This window comes from Anopheles cruzii, chromosome 3 (genome assembly GCF_943734635.1).
Source record: "Anopheles cruzii chromosome 3, idAnoCruzAS_RS32_06, whole genome shotgun sequence".
Classification (NCBI taxonomy): domain Eukaryota; kingdom Metazoa; phylum Arthropoda; class Insecta; order Diptera; family Culicidae; genus Anopheles; species Anopheles cruzii.
In genome coordinates, this window is record NC_069145.1 from 85221121 (window position 1) to 85236956 (window position 15836).

The window sequence follows — 15836 nt, forward strand, 5'->3', positions numbered from 1 at the left end:
AATTGCAGCACCAAATGTTTCGCCTTTCGGACGGGTCGGGACTTCCTACCGGAGCGAGTGCGAGGATCAATGGGTTGAGAGAAAAGTATCACGATCACGCACGACGGAGAAGAATCGGGAACCAACCGCTTGGTTCGAATGGAACATATAACAGGAGAACACAGGTTTTTTTATAAAACGTAAGGATCGCCAGTATTTAGTCAACTTTCCGAATTTTTGTCGCAAACTGTCTAGCGTTTCACAATTAAAGGCCATTCACAATTAATGGCTTCAGCTGGGTATGTCCTCTTGTTACTTTGGCTTAAAGTTAGTGTAAAGACGAAAAGAAACCGGCTCCGGCACTAACTTTTGTCGCAGCGCTCTGTTGAATGAGGTTAAATTCTTGTGTCCGTCCTCACGGTGGCTAAGGACTTCGATTCGCATCGGATCGCAGATTTCTCTCCGGCTTTGGTTCCGGTCGATTTGCAGCGAAGCGTCCTGCAGAACGATACGAAAACTTTCACGTCCCACAAATGGATCGATGGCGGCAAATTCCGTCTGCCCTCTGGTCAGCCAGCGACTGCCGGTGTTGCTGCCGGACCGTGGGTAGCTGACATGTAGCCCATTAAACGATCCATATCTCAGCACAGGACAACCGCCCAGAGTCCGGAGTGGACATAAAGGGAAGAGCGGGGGGTGGCTTTTAGACTTCCTATTGGGCGACTTGGACTTTGGACTGGATGGCCAGCCCGTACCTTTGCCAAGTAGCACTTGTTTACGGGGCGCTTGTTCCGTGATTTGGTGGTCAGTTGGAAAGTTGGTCGACCGGCAACATAAATCTGAGAAGAACCCGGTCAAACAAAAGGGTTTTTGTTTTCGTGGCCGCGGTGGCGCAACATAATTTAACGTTTTTGCATAACTTACCACCACGCGCGGATGACGCGGAGGAAGAAAAATTTGGCCCCGCAAGAAAGAATATTTAAATTACGATCCTTTTGTTTCCGATTTCTACGTTTTTTTTTGCGAAAATGTTCTCCGCGCGCTCGCGCGATGGAATTATTAGTTTCGATCGGCCGAGATATCGGCGCTGTCTTCACATTGTTTAAAAACTTAACCACGGCTCGCACGCGGAGTGACTGGGATCGGTCGGGGTGTGCGCGGTTAAGCTTTGGGAAGTTTCGACAGTGTCCACCGAAACACGAGATGGTAACCCGAATGGCCTCGGTGTCACGTTTAGGCGACAAAGTTGGGGACAGGCCGACAGTCGACGGCATCGAGTCCGTTCCGATATTCCAATATCGGGTGCGAGACGTCTGGAATCTCGTTCGGGCATTTATTTTTCTGAGTAGAATTCAAGGTTTCAGTCCCCGCAGGAGGGGTCACCTCGAAGTCCTTCACACGGTCCTTCCTATCCTTCGTTCCGATCCCTTCTTTCTACGGCTAAACTTTATTGCCATAATCGGATTAGCTGTTGGGACTTATGCGCCTCGTTCGTTCGTTCGTTCGAGTGGCATCCAGTTCCCAACCGTTCCTCACTCGGGGCCGGGTTTCTTCCGGAGCCGGGATTCTTGTTCTCCGTTCGCGTCGATCGTTTCGTTTGGGTGTTTAATTTTTACCTTATTTTCGTCGCGTCTTCTCATTAGACATAATTTTTCCTTCATCTATCTTCATTCTGTTTCGAACCCCTTCCGAAGATCTGGCTCGCGGCTGGTCAACAGGCAGCACACACACACACACACACACGTTATTTGGGGTCGTTTGTGTCTCTTCTCATGCTATCCCCCAGCACTATTGGGCCGTTCGTTGTTTTGCGTTTAATTTGCAACGGTTGTTATCCACGTTATGAAAGTTTGGGGCTTCATGGGGCCGATCGATCCCTCTCAGGCTCTCGAGGTGGATGAATGGCCAAAAAGGCATAAATGAGCGCCGTAACAGGGCCGTCCACTTTTGGGATGCCTGATTGGGCTAATGTTATGGTTGAATTTCGCAATTCTCTCCAGAACTAATTAGACATCACGCAAATGAGTTTTCGATGCACCACGGACGGGCGAGAATGCGACGCGTATCGGGCGATGGTAATCGAGGAAGATAATTTACCTTCTGATGGGCGCCCCAAAACGGGGGGGTCTCTATTCTTTCCCGGACGCGGAACACTCCGTTACATTACAGTTTTGAAACGTACTTTTCGCTTTATTTACGATCGATTTATTGGAAAACAATTGCCGTGTAACGAGGCCACTACACACTGGGGCCCCGTGGCCGATCGGGGGAAAAGAAGATCTTACGGGCTAATGCGCATTACGGGCTAACCTTAGAATGAGCTCGAACTGTGCGAGCAAAAATCGTGAAGATGATCTGTTCGAGTGTGGATCACAAATAACTTACTTCGGGCCCGTTCTTCGTCGGCCGCGCCAGAACATCCAGAAAGAGAAAACAAGTAACCTACCACGGGCCGCAACCTTAGGCTATGTGTACCGCTCCTAAACCTATGCTATTCGCAAGCCTTCGTAAGCTAGGCCTCCGTCCGCCCCGGGGGTAGACGACGTGGCGTGGCGCTTCGAATCGAACGAAGCCATGCATGGTCCCCACCGCCGGGGGTCAGGGACTTACTCTGGCTGCTTCCTGTTTCGTACCGCGCTGTCTGAAATCTACAAAACTTCTTCCTAAGCCTTCGCCAGATTAGCCGGCTCGGGCGAGTAACCTTGTCTACAAGCATTACGCTTCCTACCCAGCTTATCGTAATATATCACTAACACTGCCGATTATCGGTACGTATCCGGGAGACTCCGGGGGGACGCTGACGCCCCGAAGTGATACTACCGTCCTTAAACTGTTCCTTAAGAAAATAGTTACCAGCGAAAGAAAACAACTACCGGGAACTTCCGGTTCCGGACACGACTCCTAGTCGCTGTACATTCGTGCCGTGCCCCGGAAGTCGGGATTCGAGGGTATCGTATTTCACTCCGAACCTAATGAGTCTACGGGAAGTCTTACTCTACAGCAGATCACGACGACGTCGAAGGCACTGTTGGTTGCGCTACAAAAAAACTATCGCCTAAACCACTAACCGCTAAGCTCTACACTCTAAACTCTAACCAGGAATTACGAGGGGTGGACACCACGATGTGTCCCGGAAGAAAACTGGAATTCAGAACGGGGAGCTTGTGCTCTCCATCTCCACATGCTGGACACTTTGTGTCGTACGGCTGCTGCTACTCCGCTTCACTCCGGTGCGGGTTTGTACTCTGTTTGTCTTGCATCGGACTTCTGCGGATCGGCGCACGATTAGCGTCGATCAGGTGTCAGGTTTGATCGATCGATCGATCGCTAGCGTCGCATGATGTCCTCTATGCTGAAACCGGTTTTCCGTGGTGCCACAACTGGCGGTGGCACCGGTTGCCCCGGTACGGCCACCGGGACAACCGAAGACAGGGAGCTCCCGGAGGTGGACGCTGGACTCCCGAGGGTGGTGGTGGCCACTTTCGAGGTGGAAGGGACCGCGGGAGGATGGTGAGCGGGCGGTGTGGAGCTGCTTCCGTTCGATGTGACGACCGGCAAACTGGCCAGATTCATCGGGACGGCCATCGACCGGTCCGGACCGGTTGCTGAAGACGGCGCCGGTGCTGACGGTGCCGGTGGTGGTGGTGGCGGAGGGGGAAGCGCCAGTCCCGTCGGGAGGTGCGGTGACAGCAGGATGGGCGATGAGGACGGCAACGAACCGGGTGACATCACCGGGATGGCTTCACGGAGCGGCGAGTCCGGTGGACCCTCCGGGTGGTGCCCGTGGCTCTTCGGATGGCCACGGCCACCGGGGTGCTGCAGATGGAGCGGCTGCGTCGCCAGCAGCCCACGGGCGGCCATTATCGGGTGGGGTTCACCGTCGGGACCCATGGCGCGCTTGCGGAGCGGGATGTGTCCCAAGAACCCCCCGCCCACCGCCGGGTGATCCATCAGACCGCCGCCGCTGGTGATCGTGGCCGAGGCGCGTCCAATCAGGCCCAGCTTGTGGTGGAGATCGCGTCGGACGTGCAGCATCGGAACGAACACGTCCGGCGCCGGATGTCCGTGATCGGGTTCGCCGTGCATGGGGCCAGCGAGGTGGGCCGAGATCGATGAGCGGCTGCCGTGGTCGTACTGAGGCCGCATCGTGTAAGGACTCTTGGAGCCCATCGGCCGCTCGTGATGGCACTGGACGACGGGCGTCGGGTCGGGCTCGTGGCCCGCAACACTGATCAAATCGTCCTCCTCGTCGTCGTCATCCTCGCCGACCGCGGGCCCACCACCTCGGCGTTCGTCCTCTCGCCGATCGTCATCGTCCAACTCGGCCGACACTGGCATGTCCATCGGGGGCGACGGTGACCGATTGCGGCCGGCTGGCGAGTGAACCGGCGAGTCCACCTCCAGCACCGTCTCGTCCTCGTCACCGTCACTCAGCTGGTTCCCGTCGTCGTCGACGCCGAGTCCGTCGGCCGGCACGTCGCCGACGGTGTGCGTAAGGGCGTGGCGCCGCAGGTCGCAGTTCCGCCGGAAGACCTTGCCGCACGCGTTGCACTCGTACGGCTTGTGGTCCGTGTGCGTCAGTAGGTGCGTCTTCAGGTTCGAGCGCTGGTTGAAGCTTCGGTTACACACCGGGCACTTGTGCGGCGACTCCTCCATGTGCAGGATCTTGTGGACGGCCAGCGTGCGCGACTGGCAGAACCCCTTGCCGCACTCGGTGCATTTGAACGGCTTTTCCTTCGAGTGAATGTATCTGCGGAAGACAGAAAGGGCAGACGGTTAGTGACGGTTAGTCATCAGGCGCTGTTCAATAAGTTTTGCGTTTGAAGTGAGAAACTGGAAGGGCTGTAAAATATGCTTCTTTGTGACGTCATCGTTTGACGGAAGATGCTGGAATATTTCTTAAAGTCTAGAAACAGATGGAAGTCGCTAGGGGCCAAATCTGGTAAATACGATGGATGTTCCAACAGTTCGAAGCTTAATTCATGGATTTTTGACGTTTTCAAAATGCTCTTGTGACACGGTGTCCTGAAGAAAAAGGATTTGTTTCGCTTTCTGGACAAGAAGTCGTTTCTGTGCCGAAGAACCAGAATCACATCACTGTTTAGCTTCTTGTTTTGATGATGAATCGTCGCACAAAATCCACTTTATCGTTCCGAAAACGTTCTAAATGTTGCCGCGAAAATTGCATTCGCACTGCGACACTCACTACTTCAGTCAAAATATTGCTGAAACTGCCAAACGAGATGCTTAGGCCTTGTACTAAATATTTTTGAGGCCTTCTAAACCCCATTTTCCAAATGAGATGCATCGTACTAAATCTTTTTCAGTCACTCGGAGATTCTTCAATACGATATCCTGCATTTTTCCTACGATTTTGGAAGCCCTTGACGTGGATCGTCTTCAGGGCTTGTACGAGTCCGAAGAGTCCTTATTTACTTTCATCATTCGTTCATGAATTTCCTTTGCTTTGACACGTTCAAAACATAAAAATTCAATTAATGCGCCATACTTGATTTTTTCTTAGAAACAAAGAACTAAGTGACAGATCGTAATGAACCTTTACATGCGTTCATATGAAGACTGTACCAACATAACAAAAATTAGGTTAGCGTCGTCCTTTATTGAACAGCAAAGCTAATTGAACTCCCCAATACCGACGTTTTGTACAACAATTAACGGCGGCTTGAGTGTGCGGTTTCTGTGCGAAAGACGTCAGTTCGAACCCGGACTTGGGGCTAATAATTACGGTAAAGTGTGCAGACACGTTGTGTCGTCACCGTTCGATGATTAATGCCACCCCTCTCATTGCATTCCAATTAGAGAGCGCAAGTCAAAACTTACAACGCTCGGTGTGCATAATATGGGTTGTTCTTCGAAGGGCCACGCCACGGCTTCCCGTGGGCATTCCGGCAAAGAAGCAACCGCAGCACGTAGACTAAGTTCGCGTGTTCGTCGGGCGTCGTGGGTTTTGCCCGGTGGCCACCCTCGGTGTGGCTCGGTGAAATGCGCTATTGATTATTTATCTATCCCTGTCCCGGCACCGAAATGCGCCTCGGGCGACGTATGCAAAGTGGATGCCTCGACCAGGGCGAGCACACCGTCTTGACGATGTTCCGACGCGCCGTACCAATCAATTGGATCAATAATCAATTGGCCCGGGAACGCCACAAGTCAGCGAAAACATCCCCCAACACCCAAATGCGCCAAGTTCGCCCGGGACCCCAGCCTCAGTGCATCGAAAACGTGCCCCGGTTTCAGACGGGTATCGGGTGGATCGGCGTGCATCGGTGCTCCAGTGGGGCCGGTTCTACTCCTTCTTTAGTTTTTAACGTTGTTCGTATCGTGTTCGTGAGAGTGGCTCCAAGAAGTTCGTCTTCGGTGTAAGCAACCGCTTCTTGGTCTGTGCGTCTGAGCTCTCCCCTTGGTCCGTTGGGGCAGCATCACTCGAAGCGAGGCTGTCAGCAGCAGAGAAGGCACGAGAAGGCACGACGGCCGGCTTGTTTCGTGTGGTTGTTGCTTCCACTAAATGATATCGAAACATGAAACCCCCCCCGTCAAGCGATAGCCACGAAGCGGACCGAGAGAGCTTTCGTCCGGGCGATTGTCCGGGAACTAGACTAAAGAAGTGCCGAGCGGGCGCGCTGTGATAAAAGCCGGGGCACCACGTTTGAAGTTGGCAGAGCTCTGGGAGCTACGGCGGAGCTGATAGCGAACAAAACAATCACGATCGAACGGAAGGGCACCGTGGACTTCTTGGGCACGCCGCTCTCATGTCGCCAGTCACGACGCACCGGGCGTATCGGAAATCCAATTCGCTGCGGATTGATTTTGCCGCGAACGCGAGATGGCGAAAAGATTGCGTGATGCCGGCCTTCGATGGACGACGTATCGCCGCCGGTTGGAAGTGCATCTAATGTTGCATGCTGCAGCGATGATAACGGAACCAGCTCCGGGGACTCCAGACTTCATGTTACAAACGGAGCGCCGCCTTGACGTTGGGCGAAGTCGATATTGAATTAATGAAGGGCAAATATTGATGGCTGTATTTGCGCTTCCCGGACTTGCGCTGCAGGGTTGCGCAACGGAACAACGGCCGTGATGTGAGAGCTTGAACGAAGTGTAACCTAATTTCCTATCCCGTACAAAAGCCGATCGAATGGAAGAGTAGTAGCAGTTCATTTCTCATGCGCCACAGCGGCACTATCCAGCTGGCCAACAAAGAATTACAGTGATTAGCGATAGTTCTGCCAATAAATTCTGGCCGCAGCTTTCGGCACTCTAGCGCTGCTTTCTGGTGTCGTAATTTATTAGGTACTTTGCGCACGAGACGGAATCCAGTTTGGGAGCAATCGTCCTGCGTAACCGGCAGCCACCGGCCAGTGCGCGATTTTGACCGTCGGTCCGCGGTGGAACACAGAATTCCGGAGACTTCTCTCATGCATCATTCCGAGCCCTGTCCGGGACACACAATAGCGCCCCGGAAGGTGGCGCCACAAGAGTTGTTTCCCGTGGCTGGAACCCCAGCGAGCGACCCAATGATTTTGAAATTATGATAATAACACACCATTATCTGCGCCATCAGTGTTGAGCTCTTGCTCGCTGGCTGGCTGACTGGCTTGGACGGTCCGCCAAGAAAGTTTGCGGAAGGCCCGCGCGAAGGACGGCCATAAAATAAACCGCATCCAACGCGGCAGAGAGGGTCGCCTATGAGCGCCATTTCATTTGATGACTCGGCCGAAACGATGGCCAGACATTCGCGTTGGCCGCAAAACAACTCGACGAACCGTGCGCCGCGGAAGGACAACTCGACGGCACTGCGTGGTTGAAATTGGTGTCTGCATTGTGGTTTAGTTACTTAATTAGAAGTGCCCCGGACCCGGACGCGTTTGGTAGGGCCACAGTGCAGCGAGCTGGATGCTGGGGCCACCTCTGAGAACTCGCATTTGCACCACCACGTCCACGTCATTAGGGCTGCGCTAAGCGATTCGCAGAACTGGACTTTAAGCCAAACAAACAAACGCGGTCCTCTTGGCCGTAACATAGGTCTCAGGCGGTCCCAGCAGAAACAAATTTGCGGATGTTTATTTTATTGTTCCTGAAGAACCGGACCACACATCAAGCCGGTTGCTGTCGGCGTGGGCAATGCAGCTCCTGGGGGGCTCTGTGAATATGGACCTGGGACAGCTGATGGTGCAAAAATCCTTTTTCGGCCCGGCGGTCACTGAAATTGCAATGAGCCTTTTTGTCAACGAGACCATCACCAGAACATCAGACAGGATAATTGTTGACCGCCTAGGCGCAATCACAATTAGTGAGCCCAAACGGTGCGTGTAATTAAATGCCACATTTCGAGGCCCTTCCGGCGAATCAGGTGCCGGTGATAAACGCGGCCGCTACATTGATTACCGGACTCGCACATTGAAAAGCTCCGGAAGCGTTAAAATTGATGTAAAATGTTTGCGCCACATTAACGAATCAATGATCACGACTCGGTTGAACACGGGGGACATTAGAACGGAACGGGATGTTGTGTCGGTTGTTCGGTTTGCCGGCCATTAATGCCGGCTTATGTAAAACGGGCTACTTCCGGCCTGCGGCTGATAATTATGCGCACACTGCGGATGCTTCCGTTTTAGATTAATCCGTTCATGCGACCCAGACCCAGATGGGGCAGAAAAAAATCCGGCAGCAGCAGCAGCAGACAGGCCTCACTTCAGCACAAGTGGCAGTCGACGGAAGGCGAAAAACCCGGGGCCGGCCGGAAGCCGGATTGCAGCACCGTTGCACTTTGCTTTAATTACTTTGCTCCGACTCTTCTTCGCTGCATTGGCGACGATGAAGTGGACGCTGCAGTGAAAATTGTGAATGGGAGGAAACCCCGACGCAGAACCGCAGACTGTGGCCATCGGGAGAGAGAGAGGCCATATCATCGTGATTTTATCGGGGTGAACCTTCCGACGGGTCGGGGAAGGTTCAGTGGCCTGGCGCGATGCGGCAGTGTGTTTCGTAAGCGGTTGCGGTCCGTCCTGGGTCATTCCCGGGGACACCGGGAGTGTCACGAAGAACTCACACGCAAGAACACGGCGTGACGATTGCCGTCGGTGAATAAATCTATATTCACCTACGGTTGAAGTGTTACCCAACTAACTGGCCCGGACCGCGGCCGGGTGAAAAATGATTAAAGCAATCATAATTAATGGATTTTACAGTCCGCGAAGGCCGCGGATGCATTTCATTATTATTATTTGCCCCAGGCCCGCACCCGATGGGGCCACCGGACTACCGGTTGTCCGGCTGGAACCGGCCCTCTACGGGGTGCCACCCCCGGGGCGTGCATTGAAAATGGGCAGGCTTTGCATGTAATTACGCGACGGCGACGGCGACCGGTGGCCAGTCGGTGACGGAAAATGATTCGCCAGCATTGGCCACCCATCAATCGGCGGCAACAATGTTGGCACGGTTGGTCCTGCTAATGGTTTAACAGCACAGCCCGCCAGGGTCGGGATAATTTATTTTAATCTCCATATAAACTTTACCACATCATAATAACCCAATCCGCTGTGCTGTAAAATGTATTGCATGTGCGCCGTATAAAGTGTAACTTTAACATTCGGGCGCTTTCGTTGCTTAAAGTCCAGGGCGATTGATGCCGAGCGATTTTCAAACTTCAGCCGCCAGTTGGTCGTCTCCGCTGCTGGAAACCAGTTTGTGGACGCTGCCGATGGACTTTCGAGGCGATTCCGAAAGACGCTCTCCGACGACGACGGAACAGGTTTCGTTTGGCGTTATCTTTATCGACCATCGGCTAACAACCGCCCGAGGCCCGAGAAGGAAGATCCCACATGCAAAGGGGAAGCGACTCCGGCCAGCGACCGGATGTGCCGGATTGATATTCATGAGTGAGGACCGAACCGAGAGCCCCGGATCCTGGAGTGGAGAGTTTTGCATTCTGTCCCCAGAATTGGTGGAACCGAAAACGAGTTGATTCAATTATGTGTAGTTCAAACTCGGGCCTTAAGGTCCCATCCCTGGTTGACGCTGGGGTTAAGTTTATTGGGCCGTCCCCCGAGCTCCTTTATCAACCCGAGCAGCGTGCGTGTAAGCTGATTAAAAAGTTCAAAGCGAGGGGCCCGAAATAGGCTTCTCGGGAATCTCATTCGTTCAATGGCCAGATTATGGGCCGAACACAAATTGTGATAAAATGGCGATCGCCGGCGAGCAAGGACACACAATGCGTAAGGATTGGCCCTGTTCTTTGCGGTGGCGTAAAAGAAGACCACCAACAACCGGCACAGGGTGGTTCGGTAGCGCATTCCGTGCCGCGTTCGGGGTGCGTCACTCCGCGTGGGGTACGTAAGCGTGCGAGCCGCGCCGCTCCGTATGTTTGCAATTGAAATCATCTGCAAACAGTTCAACCACTCAAACGGCCCGGCGTTCGAAAGAAGTCCCCAGCTCGAGGATCGGGGATTTACACAACGGCCCAGGCCCACTCTGCTGGCTGGCTGGCTGGCTGGATTGGCCCGGTGCTGTGGAAATTGAATATTAATTGATTTTTCAGATCTATTCGCCGCACGAAAGTGCATCCTCCACGGGCTTCGGGCCGTGGAGAAGTGGTCAATATTGGCCGAAGCCAAACACTTCAACCTCAAAATGTCATACTCCAGTGCATCGCGCGGTGTTCTTGCGGGGCGCTTTCGCTTTGTTTTCGTCCGAGTGGCCGCCCGGGCTTTTTGTGTTTAGGTTTTCCTTTCCGAGCCGGTCTCAACCCGCCTTGGGTGGCTCCACGAGCATCTTCAGCGCCGAGTCCGAGTCGCGCTCCACTGCGCAATGAGATGAGCGGCGCGGCGCGCGAGAGGCCTCGCGAAAGGCCTACATCTTGATGTGAACCCATCTCGTGTGGCCCTCGTGTGTTGACTCTAGCGATGACAACACGGCAAACCGTGGGCAAACGGCAAGATTAAAGCGCCCGGGACCGACCAGTTCAAATATTACCGGACCGGAGACATCGACGGAGGTCCGGGTGCGCTGAGAACATACGACCTGCCGGCCGGCCGGTGAAGGGGTCGGGTAAGTAAATAGTGACCCCATTGGCGGTGGCGGCCGCGGGGATTTTTGTGCTGTGCGCCCCCAAAGCTGCGTCACCGCCTTCGGCCGAACGGAGGACCTGGGGAGGACATAAAAATCCCGATCTTTCGCAAAGAAACTTATTAAGCCTTTCATCAAAAGTCCCCCCCGAAAGCGGAATGTTATAAATCAAACAATAATTTCGATTCTAACGTTGACGCCGAGCCCCAGGGCCGGAGCTCAGCGTGGCATTGATGAGATTTTTCACCAATAAAAAAACCACCTTAAAAGGTTGTAAAATTTTTATTTCGCCGCGTTGAGAAGGGTTAACGAGATTCCGAGACCTCAAGGAGAGCGCGCCGCGCGCGGCAAGTCCTTCCACGAACGGGCATCAATCGGCTCGGAACTGGAAGCTTCATTAATCTGCCATCTGCCAATCTGGAGTCGCTGGCTGGCAGGCTGGCGGACTGGCTGGAAGTGGCATCAGTGGCCACACCGCCGCGATGTCGGAAAATAAATAAATAATCGAACCGTTTTGGGGTCGCGCTGCTCTCACATGCGTCGAACGTTTTGAAATGGTGGCGTAAATTGCCTGTGCCAGCGGAGCATAGGAAGCATAGGAAGTGAATAGGAGTGTGTGTGTGTGAGAGAGAGAGAGAGATAGTGCGAGCGGCAACAGCAAGCTCATTTGCACACCATTCGATCCGCGCCACGGCCAATATCTGCCGACATCTTTCGCGGCTGGTAATTAGCATAATTAAGCGATACGAGCCGCTGGTCGGCCATAATTTATATCCACCTTTTTTGATGCCTCCGCCTCGGCCGCATATTTTTGGGGCTCCTTCCGCGCCGCCACCACCATCTGGACCACCGAAAAAGGACGAAATGTGACAGAATCTGTTCTGCCTGCGAGTGCGCTATTGCGCCATCGATCGAAGCAACCTTCGACGCGCAATAAATAAAGTGCGAAAAACTGAGCTCCTCGTACCATAAAACCCAGTACGGGTTGGTTCTAGGAAGTGGCCCAACCCAGCTCTCGGACCCGGCCAGCCAATTATCGATGAGATGCAAAATTTCTCGACGCGTCATAAACAATCGTCTTGAGGCAAGATTTATGCCGCCATCGATCGGTGAGTGCGTGAGAAAGGCCCGAGCCCGACGTCGGTCAGCTAGGATCAATCCCGTAGCGGACCCGTCGTAACAACATCAAAAAACCACAAACATATAAAAAAAACCCCAGACGGACCCACGTTCAAGGGCAAACAATAGACGCGACTATTCCCGGCCCGGCCCGGGAGCCGAGAGTGCTTTTTAATGGAGGGGATTCGAACTGAAATTATGTCTACCTTTTTGGTACGACTCCAACACGATCCTTTCCGATTATCGGTCCCGTGAATATGTTGCAAAAACGCGCTCGCCGCACGCGAACATTAAAGACGCGAATGGCGTCCCTCGGCCGAACGCATAAAAGCGCAAGCGAAAAGGATGCCCGCTCCTTGGGGCCTTGGGTGTTTTTGATTGCATTTTGCGGTTTTTCCCTAGAAGTCGTTAGAGCGAGACAGGCAGAGAGCGAGAGAGAGGGATCCGCGATTTTATGTCACGGATTTTGGGTTTTATGTGCCGGCCAAAGAACGGCCGACCAAAGCTGCCCTGCAGCAGGATCGTCAAAAAGCGATGAAACAGGATTTGCGTCGTTCGGGATGGATGAGGGCTCGATTGTCGATCATAAGCGATTCGTTGTGGGGCCAAATCGTGGCCATATATTCTCAAATGGCTAACGATTAGAACTGTTAGATTTAAAAATAGCAAAGCACCACCACAACAGAGCTCATTATTGTACACCGGATTGGGTCGGTTCTATAATTTCCTAATTTCCGCATTAGCCACGAAATAGCACCGGGAACACCTGTTGGGACCAGAAGGAACAGTCATCGCGTCCAACGTGGGGCAACAATTACTCTCAATCAGGAGTTTACGTTAAAGTGTGAACTGTTGAGAATCGGTAATTGATTTCTAATGAGCTTGATCTTCGGTCGTCCAATGTACGGCGCCGTTACGCCGTACCGTGGCCCCGACGGAGACCCTAGAGTGTTGTTGGCGGAGGTGAATAGAGTGAAGCAACCGACTCTCGAGAGTCATGGTTGGCATCGCGGCATGAGCGATGCTTTGCGGTCGATTTTCTGACCTCGATAGATCAACCCCAACGGGCACAAAAATGTGCGCCCCACTAGCCCCCCCGCAGGGCGTCGCAGGAACAATGAGCTTCTCTCAAGTACTCACACACAACCACAGACAGAGAGTGTGTGGCGAGAAGAAGTGTAATTACGAGCCCCGGCGGCCACGGTGAGGCAGCTGCCAGCGAGTCGGCCCGGCTTGGCGTGGTCTAATTTTCCTGCCGGCGGGCGCCATCCGAGAACCAGCCAGCTCAGCGTGGGGTTCCCGCGCGTGGGGAGAGTTCGGAGTTGGCCGCCCTTACACGCGATGCGAAGAGGAGGTTCCCCAAAATTAATCACTGACCGCCGCCCTCTCGCAGGAAACCGCGTGAAAGGAAATCGGACGGCCCCGACGAACTCTTTTATGCTCGCTCCGGAGTTGCCGATTGCTTCATCCCGGACCGAGGCGAATGTGCGTGAAACGAATGTTTGGACCCAGAGGACGCAGAGGTTTTGTTGGCCGCGTGTGAGAGGCTCGAAACACGGATACATTTAATCATTAGGTGCATGAAATTATTCATTACTTCACGTTGGCGACGCATTCCACAATCCCGGGGAGGGGCGCTCGGGGGCGACGGCGGAGGTAATTATCACACACACAGAGAGCCCACTTTTGGCCACTTTTTTCACGATCCCACCCAACGGTCCCTCTCAAGGGCGCGCATAATTATGCCCTTCTGACGGCCAGAGAGCACTGCGGTTAGCCACGGTGCTCGGCCTCCTCGGTTGCCGTGCAAGAATGTGCATCGGCAGCGTCATCGACGCATCATCGCAGCACCACGATTGATGGGGCAAATGGGTTGGCAAAAAAAGGAACGGAGCCCGATGATGAACGGTTCGAGCGGATCGGTTCCGTCGCTGCCGACGCCGCAGGGATTGCGCAATTTCGGAGCGCTCGAACGATGGCGGACATGTCGACATCGAAAGGGTTGCGATTTGTTTTTTCCCCGGTTTATCGTCCGGGCCGATCAGGCCGACCGGCGGCCGAACATGACAACGATCAGCATTCATCCGCAGGCCGCAGGTCGGTGCCGTCGCGATGACAACCACCGCGATACCGTCGGGGACGCGGCTAATGGGACATAATTCTTCGCACACCCCAGCCAACCGCAGTGTCAAGTGCCGAGCAATGTACGGAGCATGTCAAGGATCGGCAGCGGTGTAATAACCGGGACGTTTTAGCGGTCCCTCTAATGGGCCCTAATGATGGACTCAGCCGAGGAGACAAATTTGAGGGTCCCGAAAATTTTGCATCATCGATCGATCGAGGGTTAATGACCCCCACACGGATCGGTCGGTGGGAATGATGCTTCGATTTTCTGGAAGCCCCGGCTAGCGTTGGTTATCAATTAGTCCTGCCGAGGTCCCCGAGGTACCCGAGGAGCCAACCCGACCACAGTGTCTTCGATCCGTCACTGTCACCGCGGCCGTTTGATGAATGATGGCCCCCGGTACGTGTGTCCTGCAGCATCCAGTAAGTAAGGCGGACTGCCGTGGGAAACACCGCCCTTGCGGTCGGTCGGGCAACGTCACAGGTGGCGACACTGGCCACCGATTACACCGGGCCCGGGGGAGGTAATCGAGTGGAATAAATCATACGGTAGCCGTGGTGTGCGCGGTGCAGCTACAATGTTTCCGAAGGCTGGCGAGCGGTCCAGTTCTACACCTGACTCGGGACCGCCCCGGCTAATGATTGACTGGGAGCCGCAGTGCATCAATCAATGACACACGATCGGAGTCCGACTTTCGTCGGACGGCCGCGCCGCTAATGGATTCGACGTTCGCCGATCATTGCCGATCAGCTCGGCGAGGCCGGCGCATTACTCATTACTCGCCCCGAGCGGATGCCAATCTGGAGGCCATTCCTTTTTTGCTCGACGAGACGAGTGTGCAGCGCAGTCGAAGAGTATTCATTACGGACCTGGGGACCGGACACTTTGGCGACATAATTATCGCCATCGCCGATCCGGGAAAGGCCGGGAATCTTAACCACGGCACGAAGGACAACGAAGGATCTCGCGAGGCTCTCGAGAGAACGCGCGTTCCGAGCTCCGCACTGGCTAGAAGGTACGGGCGAAGGAGAATCACAATGATCGGGCCAAAAAAAAAACCAGAGAACCAGAGAGAATCAGCGAAAAAAGGGCAGAAAAAGTGACGTACGGAATAATTATCATTACCGCGAGGACTGGAGAGTAGAAAGCAACGAACCGCCGGAGGAAGGGTGGCCAGTCCGGAGCGGGGCCGAGGCCCATAAATCAAAATGCAGGTGGTTTTTGTGTGGCCGCCGGTACGCCAATGTTTCGATTTTGTTTCGTTCGGTTTCGCGCGAAACTTTATATCAAATTTCAACCCGCGGCCCGGCCTGGTCCGTCTTTCGCGCCAACGTAATGTCGGGGCCAGGGTTTGGGGTGGCTCCGGGGGACCGTTTTGTCTTCGGCAAGGCAAGCGGTCTCCCCCTCGGATTTTTTGCGCTCGGTTCCCATCTTTTGCGTTGCACGAAATCCATTCTTTCCTTTCCCGGAGGCGATTGCCGTTTTTATAGTCGCCCGCTTGACACGCAATCGCAACACGCTCTTTTTT

General features: G+C 54.0%; 1 protein-coding gene across 1 annotated transcript in view; it reads right to left on the reverse strand.

The window, feature by feature from the left end:
• Positions 1–3306: 3306 nt before the first annotated feature.
• Positions 3307–15836, reverse strand: part of LOC128271188 (protein bowel-like) — a 20194-nt gene continuing 7664 nt past the window's right edge. The window contains exon 2 of the mRNA XM_053008631.1: positions 3307–4729. Within this exon, the coding sequence (XP_052864591.1) occupies positions 3307–4729 (1423 nt within the window). The remainder of the gene's footprint in view (positions 4730–15836) is intronic.